This window comes from Nymphalis io, chromosome 17, assembly GCF_905147045.1.
Source record: "Nymphalis io chromosome 17, ilAglIoxx1.1, whole genome shotgun sequence".
Taxonomy (NCBI): Eukaryota; Metazoa; Arthropoda; class Insecta; order Lepidoptera; family Nymphalidae; genus Nymphalis; species Nymphalis io.
The window spans coordinates 2,809,110-2,826,969 of NC_065904.1; the positions used below are offsets into that span (position 1 = coordinate 2,809,110).

Genomic DNA, 17,860 nt, shown 5'->3' on the forward strand with positions numbered 1-17,860 from the left:
ACCGCGAATCGGCAAGCGCAGCGTAGGGCGCCCTCCAGCCAGGTGGACCGACGACCTTAAGAAGGTGGCGGGCACCAACTGGATGCGGAAGGCGGAGGACAGGGAGCTTTGGCGCACCTTGGGAGAGGCCTATGTTCAGCAGTGGACAACGATTGGCTGTTGATTGATCAAGAAAATAACCTACAACGCGTATCCTTTCGTAAAAAAAACCTTTAAATAAGAAATAAGAGTTCGGAACGAAATTCATATATCTTTTATTAAAATTTAAAAGAATGATTATGTTCCATATTCGACCGTTGAGCGCACACTGGTTCTCATAAATAGGATACGTATAATATATTTTCAAGTTACGTCGTACCAATTTCCATAACGTCCTTCCTTAATCTTTGTTGTATAATAATATTTGCTCTACTCGATCAAAAATTGTAACAGCTGGTAAACATATAGTTATCCTCTTCATTTCCCCATCGATTAATCGGTTAAAACGAGACGCAGGTACATGATTGTTTAAGGAATATTACAGAAACAACTGAATATGTAAGCAATTTTAAGTTTATTTCCCTACAAAATAAAGAACAGTGTAGCCTGTAGCTGGATACGAAATGTAGCATTTCAATACCGAAAACATATTTTTATCACTTCTTATGACATAGACGTGTTCGGTTAATAAAAAAATCTCATTTTATTAATTTTTATTGCATTATAAATTGTTTTCAAATCATCCAACGCACATTTAACACAAAAACTTATATACTTATTAATTTTAAAGGCATAACTAATTTTATTTTTACACTTACTCATGCGAGATTTCGAAAAATTGTTGAATCAAACTTGAATGAAAAAATAATATTTCCTTCGTGTTGTATTTTAATTAATTATTCACACACGGCCATCTGATCCCAAATTAAGCAGAGCTTGTACTATGGAAACCAGTCAACTGATATACGACATATACTACTTTTATTTTGTAAATATTAACTTATATATAGATAATTACACCCAGACTTGGGACAAACAGACATGTTCATGCACACAAATGTCTGTCCTGGGCGGGAATCGAACCCAAAGGTTCGGCGTCTCAACCTTCGCCTGAAAGGCAAGTATCTACCAATCCGTCAGAATTAAATAGTTATAAAAAAAACTGTAGTAGGTGTGGAATTTCACAATAATTATCTAAGGCTAACAGCTAAATATTATAGCTCTTGAGTGTCATCCAAGCATATATGCATTAACAATTGCAATTTCTAACAAAAATAATTGAAACAAAAAACATCCTTTCCAAATTTGATTATTTGGATTTCAAAACTGGTAGTGGGGTTCAACAACCTCATATGGAAGTCGATAAACCAACTGGCAATAACAAAGTAATCATACTTATGTAAAGGATATCATACCCGTAAGGTAATATGTTTTCCAATTTAATCATGAAAAAATGTCCTTATCCATTTCTGCTATAACAGTCAAATTAATAAAAAAGTATTATAAACTAAATTTTTTATATTTAATATTGTAATAGCTGCGTAATGATACTTTAAGGTACATATTTGTAATGGAATATAATTTACACATAATTAATTCTTAAATTATAAGGAACTTATTCTAATACATTAAATTCATTTTTTAAACATAAGGAATAGGTTTAATACTGTTAGCACCTTTCACGTTTTCATGATTTCGCAGAAATTATTTTTAAATTGAACTATTAATACCAAGTCTTTGCTCATATATAAATATAATATATTATTTTTGTATGAATGTTATATAATATAAAGCTTTATACAACAACAATATAAAAAAAAAACTTTTCTTGTGATAGATAAAAAAGCCTTATTTAAAATATTTTTCATTTACCTTTACGTTACGTATATTACCTGTCACATGCATTTGCTTTACAAAAAACTATCTAAATAATATAATATTTATAAAAATGTAATAAAAATATGCGTGATTAATGTAATTAGTCCAAAGCCTAGCAGATTATTCGCAGAAGATACAGGTCTCGGCGGTTGATAATATTCATCAAAAATCTTGTTCCAAAAGTCTGTCCGTTCACTATTACGATTGCCTAATCCTTCTTCCTTGTATATGATAAGGTCAGTTTGAACCTCTCCGCCACTTAAGTACAGCAAGTTGATGCTACTGCTTGTTATAGGTCTCCATTCCACACTGTTTGTTGGTTGAGGTATCCTTAAAATTGTAAAAAAAGATTAGCAATTTATATAGTACTAGCTACCCGACGCGGCTTCTCACGAATAGAAAAAAGAGCTACATAGAACGTTTATATTGAATAACAAAGAAAAAATCTCGTATATTTGGGCCCTTTGGTGAGGGGTTCTGTGTGGGTCAACGAACCGAATGGAATTAATAGTTTAGGAACGCACAAACATTCATTTTTATATATTTAGACGAACATAATGACGTAATTTAAAATTTTGATAATTTGACAAAACTTACTGAGTTTGATTGCTTAGATCGTTTGGTTGTTACCATTTTTATAATGATAGGGATTAATGCTGACAAAGATAGGCAGAGTGTCTATTTTCATATATATTGTTGTTGTGTCTATTGTATATATAAAGATGAATTTAACTATCAGTAAAGAAGCCTGAGTGATAATATCCGATTCCATGGATATTCTAAATATGATAATTAGTCTGTGTATAGACAAAAGCGTGTCATCGATATCATAAAGCCTTAGCTGATTCAGACAACTTGAATGGCATTGACGTATTCGTTGAAGCGGTGGACGAAAGGCCACCGAGCGGCGACCCATGAACATTTTCACGTTTTCTACCTCATTGCATACACCATACTTATTTTTACTCATGTAACATAGGTAACCGTTATATCAATAGGTAAATAAATGTAAATTAATTATTTTTAAAATAAATTCACTGTTGTTTTTATTTTTAGATTAACTTACCCCGTTTGAGCAAAATGCACAGTTCGCTCTACCATCGATTTTTTTGGATCATTATTTGATTTTTCTTTTAAATCGTAATCAAACAGATAATTCAGAATACCACCGTGCCTCACACCGGTCAAAGGTATTTGAGGATATGCCCAGTCAGAGTTTTTGGCGCCTCGAAATGCAAATTCAAACATTCTCACTGCAGATTTCGAAGTAAGGGCTCTCTCAATAGTTCCTCTTGTAACTGGTACTAGTACTAAAACGTCTCCTTGGTAGTCTAAGAAATCTTCAATAGTTTCCATATTAACCATGCGTTGGTTGAAATAAAACTCACGAACAATCTTGCTTACATTTAACCTATCGTTTTTAGACTTAAATGCAAGGTCCACCGTTAAAAAGTCCTCAAAGTTATTATTCATTTTGTCAAGCCAATTATTAAGAGCGGCTTCTTTAGCACGCATTGTACCTTCCCTGTCCGTGAAACCAGCCACGTAAGGTATATCAGTATACTTCCCAGATCTCAATATATTAATCGGAGCATCAGAAATAAATGTACCATTTGGATTCAATTTAACGTTTTCAATACAGGGAGCAAATAATGGCGTATTGTTATAAAATTCAAACTCGTTTAGTACACTAGAAAGTACATTTATATCAGTCGTTGAAAGCAATTTAGCTAATTTACTAGGGTTTTTGTCAGTATATTGTAATTTCGCTCCAAATTCCTTTGCATAACCTATAGGATCATACGCCATAGCCCACGGAGCTAACGCGGAACCACTGAGGACCATGGCATAATGAATTAAGCCTTTCGATAATGGTGACAAAGTGATCAGATCTACCATAGCTGCTCCAGATCCATGACCGAGTAATGTTACTTTGCTGGGATCCCCTCCGAACGCGGCTATGTTAGATTGAATCCATTTTAATGCATGGATGACGTCTTTCAATCCAGCATTACCAGGCGCTTCAGGAACGCCTAGACAAAGGAAACCAAAAATAGAAAGCCTATAGTTAATAGACACAACTACTACATCTTTTTGAACTAATTCCTTAAATGAATACAAAATCTTGCTCGTCGATTGATATTCTTCGCCTTCAAGCCAAACTATTACTGGTTTTGGCGTTGTCAAGTTCTTTGTGTGAATGTTGAGCACAAGACAGTCCTCAATACCAATGAGTCCTCGTGGAGACGGTTGAGCGCATATTATGTCGCTGCTGACAGCGTGATATTCGCCAGGGTATACAGGAGGTTCAGTTGGTGCCTGAAAATAAACAGTGAATTTTCTATTAATACATAATTAACTCATCGTCAGCATGTTCTTAATTGCTTGGCATACATATGCAAGTTAGGAATTTCAAATCATATTATCAAATTTACAATCAAAATGCAATTATTTAATTGTTAAGAATGAGCAGATTTTAGACTTCATACTACAATGCTAATAATATATTGGTTATACCCCGTTACTCTTTATCTTTTGAATAAATAATTCTGTTTATCTATGTTATCAAATTTACAAACAACTTCATATATCTAGGAAACCTAGAATCTTATCGATGTAGAGTAAGTTGTTTATCATATTTCTTGAAAATGTATCCGTATCTTTTATAGTTAAGTGTTTTTAACATTTAATGTCATGTAATTTTAATAGCTTGAATAGTACAATTTATTTATTGTACATAACCTAATAATATTACTTTTATATAAAATAATGATGTATGTATGACATATCGATATTATCGTTTAACCATTTCAAAAAACTTTTCAATCTATTGTTACTAAAATGATATTATTACGTATAAAGTTCAAATTGATCGATTCTATAAACCTGTTTTGGTGATTTTTTCTTTTAACAGCCAGTCACAAAAACTGCATGCCCATAAAATCTTAGTGCATTTAAATTTGAACATTGCGTAGCTGGCATTACGTCAAAATTTCCTTTAACATGATAACAATAATCTACTGAACGATAAAGTTGAAGGTACGATAAGCATAAAAGCGATACCCAAGGTAATTAATAATAAGGATAAATTACACATCATAATTCTCACTCCGGAATATACATGTACACACTAATTGAAGAAATATAGTCGGCGTCCAATTAAACTACAACTATATATCTCCATAACGATAATTATAATAATGTTTTCATTATGGTTGAGTAGAGACGATACGAATAAATGACGTGAATAAATAAATAAATTAAGTCATCAAATTTTACTTGTTAATTACCTTAAAGCACCACTCCAATTAATTAACAAAAATATTATCATTATTTTCAATACATAATAAGTCATATTGTTTATTTAACATAAATTACTTAACATTACTAAATGTTTGTCATGTAATTATTTTCATTTAAAGTAAAAATATTTTATATCAATTTCGCTTATAATTATAAAATTTACAGACGATTAATATGATTACATAGGTCTGTATATCCATAATTACCTCAACATGTAATATTATTAGCGTAAGTAAACAATAAAGGATGTTTTATGTAAATCTTAGTTTGATAGACATTGACATTCTTTTTGTAATGAAATTTATAAAAAAATTACCTTGAATCTATTTTCACCCGAGGTTGGACCGCCATAGTGAATTCCATAGAATGATAAGTAATTTCCATCAGCGACTCGAGATCCTATTATGACACCTTGCTTTATGTTCACCGTTGGCGCGTCTTGCGCAGACGCAGCCGCTAACGCACACAAGCACAAAAATAACAACATAACGCACACATGTAAATGAAACCGATCGCACGTGTAACACGTTTACTGTTCCGTCAAGGACTGAATAGTGAGTACTTTATACTGACGGGTGACGTTGTAGTCATGCACCGGTGCGATTAGACAAAAATCGAATAAGTATCGATTCGTCAACGTGTGTGTCTCTTTATTATACTTTTAATATATAGACTTTCTTCTAATAAGTGCTTCCTAATAATAAGTATTCCCAGATATTACGTACTTTTAGTTAAAAAGATACAGGAGTATACTACTAAGAATATATATCTTTTATTGCAAATATGTTATATCGATCAGGTCATCGCTAACATTACAGAGCCGAGAGCCTTTTTCGAACCCCATTCCATACGTAAAGGTTAATTTATATCAAGGCGTTGTTAACTTACATATTACAAGGTACGTATCATCTTACCTATAAATAAATATTGGACAAAGAAGTATATGAAACATGAAAAATGACGTAGGTTGACTCTGACTCCTTGATGACAGCTGTCAATTCAGTCATACCTCCGTCGATAAAGACTTAACTTACGGACGTTCTCTAAGACTTCCGGCCGATTCATTCCGAAATGAAATAATATCGATGAATACAACGCTACTTGAATTTTTAATATCTTGATATTTCGGGTACAGATAATCTAGTATAAAACATTCAGTTTTAAAATGTTGTTTTATTTGTTTATTTTTTAATTTAGCGATTAATAAATCGAGTACTTTAACATCACTAAAATGTTCCGTCGAACTACTGACAGTGGATTCGGTCGAATATAAATATATTTTGTTTATAATGTTATATTTAAAAAAGCCGATAACTCATACGAAAGTTCTTGCATGATTAAGTTATAGATAAATTATTACTAAGATCATATTATTGTATACAATAATAATACATAATATAAAAGTATAGAGTTGGTTTTCGTTGTTTCATAACGGATATACATAATTGTATATAGAATTAATTATTTATTTAATTGGTTTTAATATACCGTAACCGTAACCGTAACAGCCTGTGAATGTCCCACTGCTGGGCTAAAGGCCTCCTCTCCTCTTTTTTGAGGAGAAGGTTTGGAGCTTATTCCACCACGCTGCTCCAATGCGGGTTGGTAGAATTCACATGTGGCAGAATTTCAGTGAAATTAGACACATGCAGGTTTCCTCACGATGTTTTCCTTCACCGTAAAGCACGAGATGAATTATAATCACAAATTAAGCACATGAAAATTCAGTGGTGCTTGCCCGGGTTTGAACCCACGATCATCGGTTAAGATTCACGCGTTCTTACCACAGGGCCATCTCGGTTTTAATATAATTATATTTATAAGAGCAATTACGCGAGTTTATTTATCGTTTCTTCTCGCTAAAGGTTGCTTGCTGAGTTCAAATATTGACGATTCAACAACTCTTTATAATTAAAGCTTACTTGAAGTCGAGATGGCCTAGTGGTAAAAACGCGTGAATCTTAACCGATGAACGTGGGTTCAAACCCGGGCAAGTACCTCTGAATTTTCATGTGCTTAATTTCTGTTTATAATTCATCTCGTGCTTTTCGGTGAAGGAAAACATCGTGAGGAAACCTGCATGTGTCTAATTTCATCGAAATTCTGCCACATGTGTATTCCACCAACCCGCATTGGAGCAGCGTGGTGGAATAAGCTCCAAACCTTCTCCTCAAATAGAGAGAGGAGGCCTTAGCCCAGCAGTGGGACATTTACAGGCTGCTACTTTACTTTACTTGAATAAAATACGTTTGATTTTATTTATTTGGTTCATATATGTTATTTGATAAGTAAAAAAGACCGTACTGCGTTTCTTTCCTGTTTGTCTTTTGATTCTGCAACTGAAACGGTGGTAGCTATATATTTTATTTTTTAATAATTAATTAATCCTAAAATGCACGAAGTTTTTATTGATAAAATTTAATATTCAAAACTTAATGTTTTTTGTTAACACGTTGACGGACAGTAGGAACAAGCGAAGTTCGAAAATTGACACTATATGTTTTTGTGATTTTTAGAATGTTAGAAATATAAATTGTGATTTTTAGAATGTTAGAATAAAACATTTTATTTTGTATTATTATTTATTGCATATTATATATATAATATATATTTATCATTTACATTATCATTATTTATTTATATTTCAAATGTAAAACCAAAAAAAAAAAGTAAACAGTATAACCTATAGTATCGTTAACCTAACCTAAAATGCTAAATTTTGTTTTTTTATTTCTGTTTAAAGTATAAAATGAATAATAAACAAATACATACCAGTATAGTTATATAAATAATAATAAATATCGTTAAACGTATCAATAAGAACTACAAATTCAATAGAAAACACGATCGCACTACTCCCTTCACAACCACGTGTATACTGAATCTGCAACTCGTATAACAGGTGAAATATGAACTTCAACCTAAAAAGATGTTTTCAAAACACGACACTATGCTTCTACGTATACGCCAGTAAGTGCACATTTGTGCTGCTATAGCCGTAGTGTCTAAAAACGACCGTTTCGTTTTGGACGGCTATAGCAGTCATGCCACATTGTGAACTTCGCTTTGACGGCTATAGCCGCAATTGTCCGTCAACGTGTTAAGATGGCTATTAGTAACTGTCACGCTACTATCCAAAGCCACAGTTATATTCGAAGTATATTTAATAAATATAGCACGATAGATCTTTAAGATGTTTTGAAAACGCCAAACAGAAGACAATAAACAGTTTTTTCCGTATCACGGTTATTATTATTCAAGGTTGGCCTTGCGGGTAGTTAAATAAAATAATTGCGTTAGTACGTTATCAACACGATACGTTATTCCGTTCTTAAAAACGTATTTGAGCTTAAGTGAAATAGTTTATTATTATTATTATATTATAATCGGTTGATAGGATAGTATCAAAGATTGTGCTGTAGAGCTATTAGCTATTCTGTAAGAACAAACTAGCAACAAAAAAAAAAAAGAAAGAAACACACCGCGGACTACGATCGTGAAATATGAGAAAGTTGTATGTGACCTTAATAATAATTATAATATTTATATAATACATGCAAAATAAAATAACATACTATGAAAACTCAACTGAGCATCATGCGGGTTATTTTTGTTTGAATCTACATTCCCAAACGATAGTTAATATTGTGATTGTAAAAATAGCGCATCGCATAATTCGGTTTCCAAAATTTGACGAGTGAAGTTAGTTCTTATAGAATAGCAATGATATACTAAGTGCATCTCTACATTACGAAATAAAGATCTAACCCAATTTTCAAGTCTCTATTTGTCATGCTATGCCAATGCATAGTATAATTATACTGCCTGACGCCAGCCAATACATTGCCTTTTATATGTTTAGTAAATTATTTTAACTTATATTGGCATTAAGTATTAAAAACTTATTACATTTGACGTTATAACTTTAAAAAAGAAACGGTCGCATTTAAAAGCGATATAATATAGTAATTATTCGGATAACATAGCTATCAGAAATTACACGAATAAACACAATTATTTTCGAATTAATCGTGGACTCTTTGTAGGTGTGGTGTTTTATTACTTTAAAGAAAAAGCCTGTAACTGCTGGGCTACAATATTCTTTCCTTTTTGAGGAGAAGATTTGGAGCTTACTCCACCCCGCTGATCCAATACGAGTTGGTGTATACACGTGATTTTCATCCTCTACATAAAAGGTTTTCACGATGTTTTCCTTTACCGTCGATCACGAAATGAATTATAAACACAAATTGAGCATATGAAAATTCAGTGGTGCTTGTCCGGGTTTGAACCCACGATCATCGGTTACGATTCTCGTCTTCGAACCACTGGGCCATCTTGGCTCACTTTATTACTTCACGTGCTATAAAATTTTGAACTTGATTTAAGTTTGTTAGTATTAAGACCATACAGGAGGATGTTTTATCTTTTTATCCTTATGAGTGCCAGTGTAATTACAGGCAAGGGACATAATATCTTAGTTCCCAAGGTTGGTGGCGCATCGGCGATGTAAGCGAGGGTTCACATTTCTTACAATGTCAATATCTCTGGGCATTGGTGACCACTTACCATCAGGTGGCCCATATGCTCGTCTGTCTACCCATACTATAAAAAAAGTGAGGCAAGGCTACTATTAGTCAGAAGAGCTCAGCAATGTTCTGATTGAGATGAAAGAGGAAAAATGATGAAGGATGAAAGCATTGTTTGTCCTGACTGTCTCTCAACAAACAGCCAAAAATACTCTAAAAGTCTAGAAAGTTGAAATGTTTCAAAAAGATTATTAAATATTTAAGCAATATAAAAGGTTGAAATGGAAGGGATAACTATGGACGAATTTTACCCATACGAAGTTGGTACGGATATTTAGTGCGTAATAAATATGTATTTTGACTTTGACTTAGCTTTGTTTGAACTGAGAGCACTTAAAACGAAGTGTTATCTCTAAAGATATACAAGTCGTGCAATCTGTAAAAAGAGCTCAGCAATTTTTTCAAGCCGTTACCGACGGTGTTTATTGAGTGTGATAGAGACAAAGCATATATTATGTAATGTTATTATTCTAAGACAATACCAATATTATCCATTATTTATCGAGATCTAAATACTAAGCTTGAATTTATTATATTAGACTAAGTATTATAATTATTCGCTTGTATACATATAAGTATACATTTATATATGTATGTGTTAACAGGCTCGCTAGTAAATATTTGGAGTAATTTTTCCTAAACGCCGGCAGATAACCGCCGAACGGTTAAGGAAAACATCGTCAGAAAACTTCCATATTCTGAATGACATCACGCATTGGAGCAGCGCGGGGGAATAATCTCCAAACCTTCTCCTCAAAAAGAGAGACCTTAGCCCAGCAGTGGGACATTCACAGGCTGTTTTTACTGTTGGTTTTTTAATGGATGTGGGAATGTACATAAATGAAACAGCAGGCATTCTTGCAATTATATGTAGTAGCTACTCCGTGTAGTTTCATCCGTGATAATAATAGCCCTGCTGTGGCTCATTTCCTGTTACTTTACGAACCGAGCAAAGTCGAAATGAAAAAAATAATATTATAAGGTATCAGGCGGTTTGTTGACATTCATTAAAATTAATTTGTACATCTATACTAATATTATAAATGCGAAAGTAACTCTGTCTTTTTCGCTTTCATGGCTATACCACTGAACTGATTTTGATGAACATTTGGTATGAAAACAAGCTTGAACCCCAAGGAAGATAATTTTATTACACCTAACAACTAAACCAAAAATTACAGGAGAATCCGCAGGCGACTTATTCTATAAATAACATAGACCATAGAATTGTTTTGTCAGTAACTAAAACTACTCAACGTGTAATATGTTTTTAACAGTTTTGTACCGAATTTTGTATATATTTTCCTAATATGCTTTCATTATAACGATTACTTGCATATTTTATGAAATAATGATGTTCGTCCGTCCGTTGCTATTGTTTTTGTTACTATTGTACTCTTAAAACAACATTTATTTGCTTCAATTTTCTTCTTAAATTATACAGTTAGAACAAGAGGAAAAGTAAATGCCTAAAGACATTATACGACATCCTTAGAATTGACATAAATTAACAATGTTTTGTTAACAACTAATTTCCGCTGCTAATTTACAAACACAATGATATAAGTTATAAAGTAAATAAATTGTACGACCAGTTTTTAAAACTAAAGCGCAGACACGTGATAACGCGTTTGAACCTATATATACGCGTATGAAAATTTGAACCTATTTCTTTAAATCAATGAATAAAACTGTTGTTGCGAAAAAAATCAAGTTTATTTGTAAAAATATTTTAAAATTATGAAAATATGTTACTATTGCTATACTTATGTAATAACTCATGATCGTACGCGCATGCAAATCCGCACAAGCAAGCATTTCGTTGTATTACCCGATGTGCGCCACAGAAGAAACAATAATGTGATGATTAGAAAATAAATTAAATAAAAAAATTAGAACTTATGAAATATTTCTATTTTAATATGAAAAAAAATGTTACAGAAAAACTATTACGAAATTACGATATTATAGACGAGCCGGTTGGCGCGGTTGGTGGATGCTTGCCTTTCACGCCGAAGGTTGTGGGTTCGATTCCCACCCAGGACAGATATTTGTGTGCATGAACATGTCTGTTTGTCCTAAGTCTGGGTGTAATTATCTATATGAGTATGTATTTACAAAAGAAAAATAGTATATGTAGTATATCAGTTGTCTGGTTTCCATAGTACAAGCTCTGTAAAAGCTTAATTTTTGATCAGATGGCCGTGTGTGAAAAATGTCCCAGGATATTATTATTAATATTATATTTATTACATATTCAAATAATATAAAAATAAAGCTACCGAAAGTGAGGAAGAGAGAACCACCGGCAATAATAATTCATTTTAAAATGTATCCTGCATGAACTTCACATACATGAATGCCGGGTAGATAAAACTACCCAATAAATTCTAATGTTATTAAACTTAAGGGCTACGACTCATACATGTTTTCATTGTCTCTATCACTTAAAATGTTCACAGATAAAAAAAAAGAGTTCTAAATACCGGTTATTCTTATCATATTTCACATCAAACTTCAAAATACTTTATATAAATATTATCAATGCACAACATGTAAGCTTCAGGTTTTCTAAAAACTTATTCCAGTAGCCTTAATAAAATTATTATCATCAGTTCAAAAAATTCAAAACATACTTTATTCAAAAGCTCTTTCAAGCGCTTTTGTCGTCACAAATTAAATTATAACGGTTCGTAATGCATATTCTACCTAAAAAACAGCTATAAAACTGTATGAGTATGTAAATATGTAATAATAACGAATCTCTTAAGTTGTGCTCTCATTAGTTTTAGGGTAAATGAGCTATTTTAGTTATAGGCACAAGGGATATTACAACTTAAATTAGATTTTCTCTGTTTTATTATTCATGTTGCGCGGCGCTTTGATAGTATTTGTGATGGCGCTTAAAGTGTCAATGTATATGACTCAACTTGCCATAAAGGTAAAGAAACAGCCTGTCCATTTCATGATGATGGTGATATCCTGTTTGGTATCCGACTTAAATACTCAATTGAAACGACAGTGGACTGTTACAAAGTTGTTTTATATTCGGCATTAAATACAATGAAAGTTTACGGCGCCTGGACACAAGTGACTTCCCGGTGATAAAAAAGAAGCGTGTTGTCGACCATTCCTCGTTTCGCTACATCCGCGCACGTCGTTTAGCAACATTTATTGACCTCTTCATTGACTTTGACCATGATGAATAGCCAACTAGCGCTTTCTACACCCTCAATCTCATAATTGATGAGACGGCAAACCGGATACGACAGGAAAATGATCAGTCGCTAGACCAACGGTTTTGCTACGCTTTCCGAGCCACACTTCCAACTTCCAGACTCCGGGCTACTGCCGGACATTTTATCGGGCCGACCTGGGACTTAAACCCAGGACATTGGGTGTGGGTGGGGAGGTACCTACCCACCCACCACCCACCCACCCACTTATCAGATAGTCTACCGCAAAACAGCAATACTTGGAATTGCTGTGTTCCGATTGAAAGGGTGAGTGAGGCAGTGTAATTACAGGCACAAGGAACATAACATCTTAGTTCCCAAGGTCGGTGGCGCATTGGCGATATAAGTGATGGTTAACATGGATTATAATGCTAATGTCTAGTAGGCGTTGGTGACCACTTACCATCAGGTGGCTCATATGCTCGTCCACTACCTATTCTATATAAAAAAACTATATTATAACTATAATATTTATAGATATTGTAGTTAAACGATTGATAAGTAAAGTTATCGTTTAAAATTGAATTATTCGTTTACAGCTAATTTTTAATCAACAATAATGCATTGTTTACATGTCATTGATGATTAGTTATTATAGAAAGAGCACACTAAATGATGAATCGCATGATATGATATCGTATAAAAACATTATGATAAGTCATTACTTTTTAAACACTGCACGATTCGACTTAAAAAGTAATCAATAACTTATGCGAAATCTAAAAACCAAGAAAAATAAATCATGACATTATAAATTATACGATGTATAAAACATAGAAAACGAACTATAATTGATCTTTGTGGAACATTTTTGATAGATTGAAACTTCAGTTGATTTCTTTGACTAAAGTGTAATCAATCAATGAATTCCGTTCTTCTAATTCTTGTATAAAAACTTGATAATAATTTTGTCATTGTAATGTTAGATTATGCTTTTGAAAATGAACAAAGAAATCGCTTTAACAATTGTCAAAAATACAGTGTTTTTATTTTTCATAGAAGTGTTGATTTGTAAATTGGTACATGGGATATAAAAAAACTACGTTGTTTTTATGATTTTTTTTATTTTTATTATTTTTATTTTATTAACCATTTAAGATTATGTTATGAATATAAATTTTACACATGATTGTTTTATCAATTCTATGTTATCGATTTTTTTCAATACAAGTAATAACAACAAATAATTAATTTGAACAAATTCGAACATTTCCGAGGCACGAGAGTGTTAACTCTGCTAACTTCAGGTTGCTATTCAAAACTTACTAACAGAATATTTTTTCTTTACCGACCTATGTTTTGAACTCAGAACCCTAGCGCTCTGTAGCGTTATGTACAGCTTGTCTAGTCTACATACGTACATATATGGCCAGTATTTTACATATATAATACCGATATACATATGATTCTAAATGATTTATCTTTGTTTTATATAGAATTCCAAAGAAAATAGGAATGAAATTTGTTCATAATTATATTTATTTAAATAATTTCATTTGTTTTATGGCGTTATAAAAACATAGTTACAATTTGTGTGATCAATATTACTAGTCCGAAACATGTCAAATTTTCCGCTGAAGATCCCGCTGGTCGCGGTGGGTGGTAATATTCATCGAAAATATTATTCCAAAAGTCTGTCCGTTCACTGTTACGATTTACAACTTTTGCTTTAGTGAACAAAGATACTCCAGGACTAACATCTCCACCACTCCAATACAACATCATTGTCAAAGCTTTAGTGATGGGTGACCATGTAACTGTATCCGGTGGTTGAATAGATCTAAAATGAATTTGATGACTGGTTTAAAAATAAAACTAAGATTATCGACTTCCGATTTAAAGATATTGTGATTGTAAGTAGCAAAGACTGCGACTAATTATAATATTATTAATTTAAGGGCTTTGTGTGTGTCTGGATAGCTACCATTCACTTATCATAGCTACCGCTAAACAGCATTTAGTATTGTTGTGTTGTGCTTTGAAGAGCGAGTGCGCCGGTGAATTTTTAGGCACAAAGGATAATAGTAGGAACTCCTTATTTGATGGCGAATATTTCATATTTCTTACAGTGCCAATTTATATGGACGGTGCTGATTATTTACTTTAATGTTTTCCATTTACCAGTCCGCTCAACTATTATAAAAAAAATATAAATAATATGGCATGTGGCAGTAGATATTTCAATGTGGTGTTGGATATTATGAATAATGTCCAATTCACTTAAGTTTCTATCACTAATTTTGAAGTTGGCAGAAGTGATCATACTTAATATAACGTTACATATGTTATTATTAAATTAATAAAAAAATTAACTTACCCTGTTTGAGCGTAAAGCACGGTTCTTCTTACAAGCGCAGAGGATACTCGAGAATCTGAAGGTCTTAAATCGTAATCAAAAAGATAATTCATGATACCACCGTGCCTCACGCCAGTTAAAGGTATTTCAGGATACGACCAGTCCGAGTTGTTTGTACCTCTATACGCAAACTCAAACAATCTTACTTCAGATTTCGAAGTTAGAGCTCTTTCTATTGCTCCTAGTGTAACTGGTACAAGCACTAAAATATCTCCTTGATATTTTAAGAAATTCTCAATCGTTGTCATATGAATAAGTCCCTGTCCAAAATAAAATTCACGAATAATCTGACTAACGTTTGATTTATCTTTTTTGGAATTAAATACGAGGTCAGCGGTTAAAAAGTTCTCAAAATTAAAATTCATTTTTTCAAGCCAATTATTATGAGCCGCTTCTTTAGCACGCATTGTACCTTCCCTGTCTGTAAAACCAGCCACGTAAGGTATATCAGTATAGTTACCGGATCTCAATATATTAATCGGAGCATCAGGAAGAAATACTCCATTTGGATTCGTTTTCAACGCAGGGAGCAAATAATAAGGTATTATTATAAAATTCGAATTCGTTAAGTACCGTCGAAAAATCATTTAAATCGGTTTTAGATAGAAATTTAGCTAATTCGGTAGGTGTTGTGCCGTTATATTTCAATTTCGCTCCAACTTTTTCAGCATAACCTATAGGGTCATACGCTACTGCCCAGGGAGCCAGTGCGGAACCACTCAGAACCATGGCATGATGAACTAAGCCTTTCGATAATGGTGATAAAGTGATCAGATCTACCATAGCTGCTCCAGATCCATGACCTAGTAATGTTATCATGCTGGGATCCCCTCCAAACGCGGCTATATTAGACTGAATCCATTTTAATGCTTGGATGACGTCTTTCAAACCAGCATTACCCGGTGCTTCAGAAACCCCCAGGCATAGAAAACCAAAGATTGATAACCGATATTTAATGGATACGAACACAAGATCATTTATAACAAATTCCTTAAATGAAAACAATGCCTTGCTTGTCCTTTGATATTCTTGCCCTTCAAGCCATACTAACACCGGTTTCGGTGTCGTCAAGTTCTTTGTGTGAATGTCTAGCACAAGGCAGTCTTCTAAACCGATGATACCTTGTGGAGACGGTTGAGCACATATTATGTCACCATTCACAGCATGAAATTCATCATCGTAAACAGCAGGTTCAGTTGGATCCTGAAAATGTGCAACAAATTCCCTTTAATAATTTTAGAACCGTCGATTTGTCACCTGATTTATTTTTAAATAACTAAAATTAGTTCACTATTTTTTAATTAATTTGATTTTTAATTATTTTCTAAAGAATGTTATAATATTTTAAAACTTAAAATAAGTGGAAAGGAAGTCATAGATATATATAAACATTTTTGAAGTTTTATAAAATTCATACGTTGTAACGTAACGGTACGATCTTTCTTAATATATCACGTGTGTTTAAATAGCGCTCCAAGCAATGACCGTTTGTTTTATTTTGCATTTCGGTACTTTGCAAAAATTCAAACTATTTTATATAATAAAAAGTTTTTACTTTTACATTAAAACAAGTTGGAAAATGTAACAATTTTTTTTTCATGCAAAACTAGCAAATCCTGTAATTGGTTGTGAATAGTTTTAAGTTAATGTAAAAAGTGATTTTAATGTGTCTTAAATAAATAAATACTATAGTAGCTGGCATCTTTTTCTTGTAAATTTTTTAGTATATTATAATATATAATATTATATTTCATTCTTAGATTAACGCAAATATTTGACATTTTAATAAAAAGCGATCTTAAATATATGAATAAAAATCTACGTTTAAAAACACGTTTAGAGTTGATAAAATATCGCAAAGAACTTCGTTCCTGACGGGGGTTCCCCTACCGCAAATTTTTCTTTTATCATATTGATATTCACAATCTAACAGTGTCTTTTATCATAGAGTTAACACAAACTGTAAGTTGGAATAATATAATTAAATGGATTAAATTGCAAAAGTTTAATATGTAATCTGTTACAAAATATATACACAAAGAAGTTTTGCACTGTCCATAGTATATTCGCTTTGATTGTGAATACATTTGGGCATTACACTACATGAATACATTTAGATAGCCCTGATGTTAATGATTACATTTGGGCTATCTAATTGATCGCTACGACATAATGTCGATTATGTGACCTTTAGTATTTTTATAGGTATGTCATACATTTCTTCAATATATATATTCGTTATTTTTTTTTTAAATCGGCGGCAATGCTTCGTCACTTAATTTTTTTTTTAATGATTTACTTATTTATTACTTGGTGATAGAGCTTTATGAAAGCTCGTCTGGGAAGGTACCATCTACTTATCACATATTCAACCATCAAAAAGCAATACATAAATTTTTGTGTTCTGGTTTAAAAGCGTAAGTAAGTTACAGTCAAGCTAACTGAAGACACAAGTCTTAGTTTCTAAAGTTGGTAGCGCATTGACGATGTAAGGATTGGCATACAGCGCCAATATCTTC

General features: G+C 32.6%; 3 protein-coding genes across 10 annotated transcripts in view; 1 reads left to right on the forward strand and 2 right to left on the reverse strand.

Annotated features, from left to right (window-relative positions):
- Positions 1-17,860, reverse strand: part of LOC126775027 (5-formyltetrahydrofolate cyclo-ligase) — a 140,563-nt gene that overhangs the window by 99,939 nt on the left and 22,764 nt on the right. The window lies entirely within an intron of this gene.
- The window catches only part of LOC126774939 (transient receptor potential cation channel trpm), a 269,678-nt gene that overhangs the window by 74,539 nt on the left and 177,279 nt on the right, over positions 1-17,860 (forward strand). The window lies entirely within an intron of this gene.
- LOC126774974 (esterase FE4-like) lies at positions 549-5,699 on the reverse strand. The gene is made up of 3 exons (XM_050496667.1): positions 5,477-5,699; positions 2,924-4,176; positions 549-2,187 (listed from the first exon to the last, which is right to left on the reverse strand). The coding sequence occupies exons 1-3, from the start codon at positions 5,645-5,647 to the stop codon at positions 1,920-1,922; spliced, it is 1,692 nt and encodes a 563-aa protein (XP_050352624.1). The 5' UTR covers positions 5,648-5,699; the 3' UTR covers positions 549-1,919.

Coding starts and splice junctions, on each gene's coding strand:
- LOC126774974 (XM_050496667.1), bottom strand. CDS start 5,647: ATGTTGTTATTTTTGTGCTTGTGTGCGTTAGCGGCTGCGTCTGCGCAA. Junction 4,177..5,476: donor CGGGTGAAAATAGATTCAAG/GTAATTTTTTTA, acceptor GTTTATTTTCAG/GCACCAACTGAACCTCCTGT. Junction 2,188..2,923: donor GTGCATTTTGCTCAAACGGG/GTAAGTTAATCT, acceptor TACAATTTTAAG/GATACCTCAACCAACAAACA.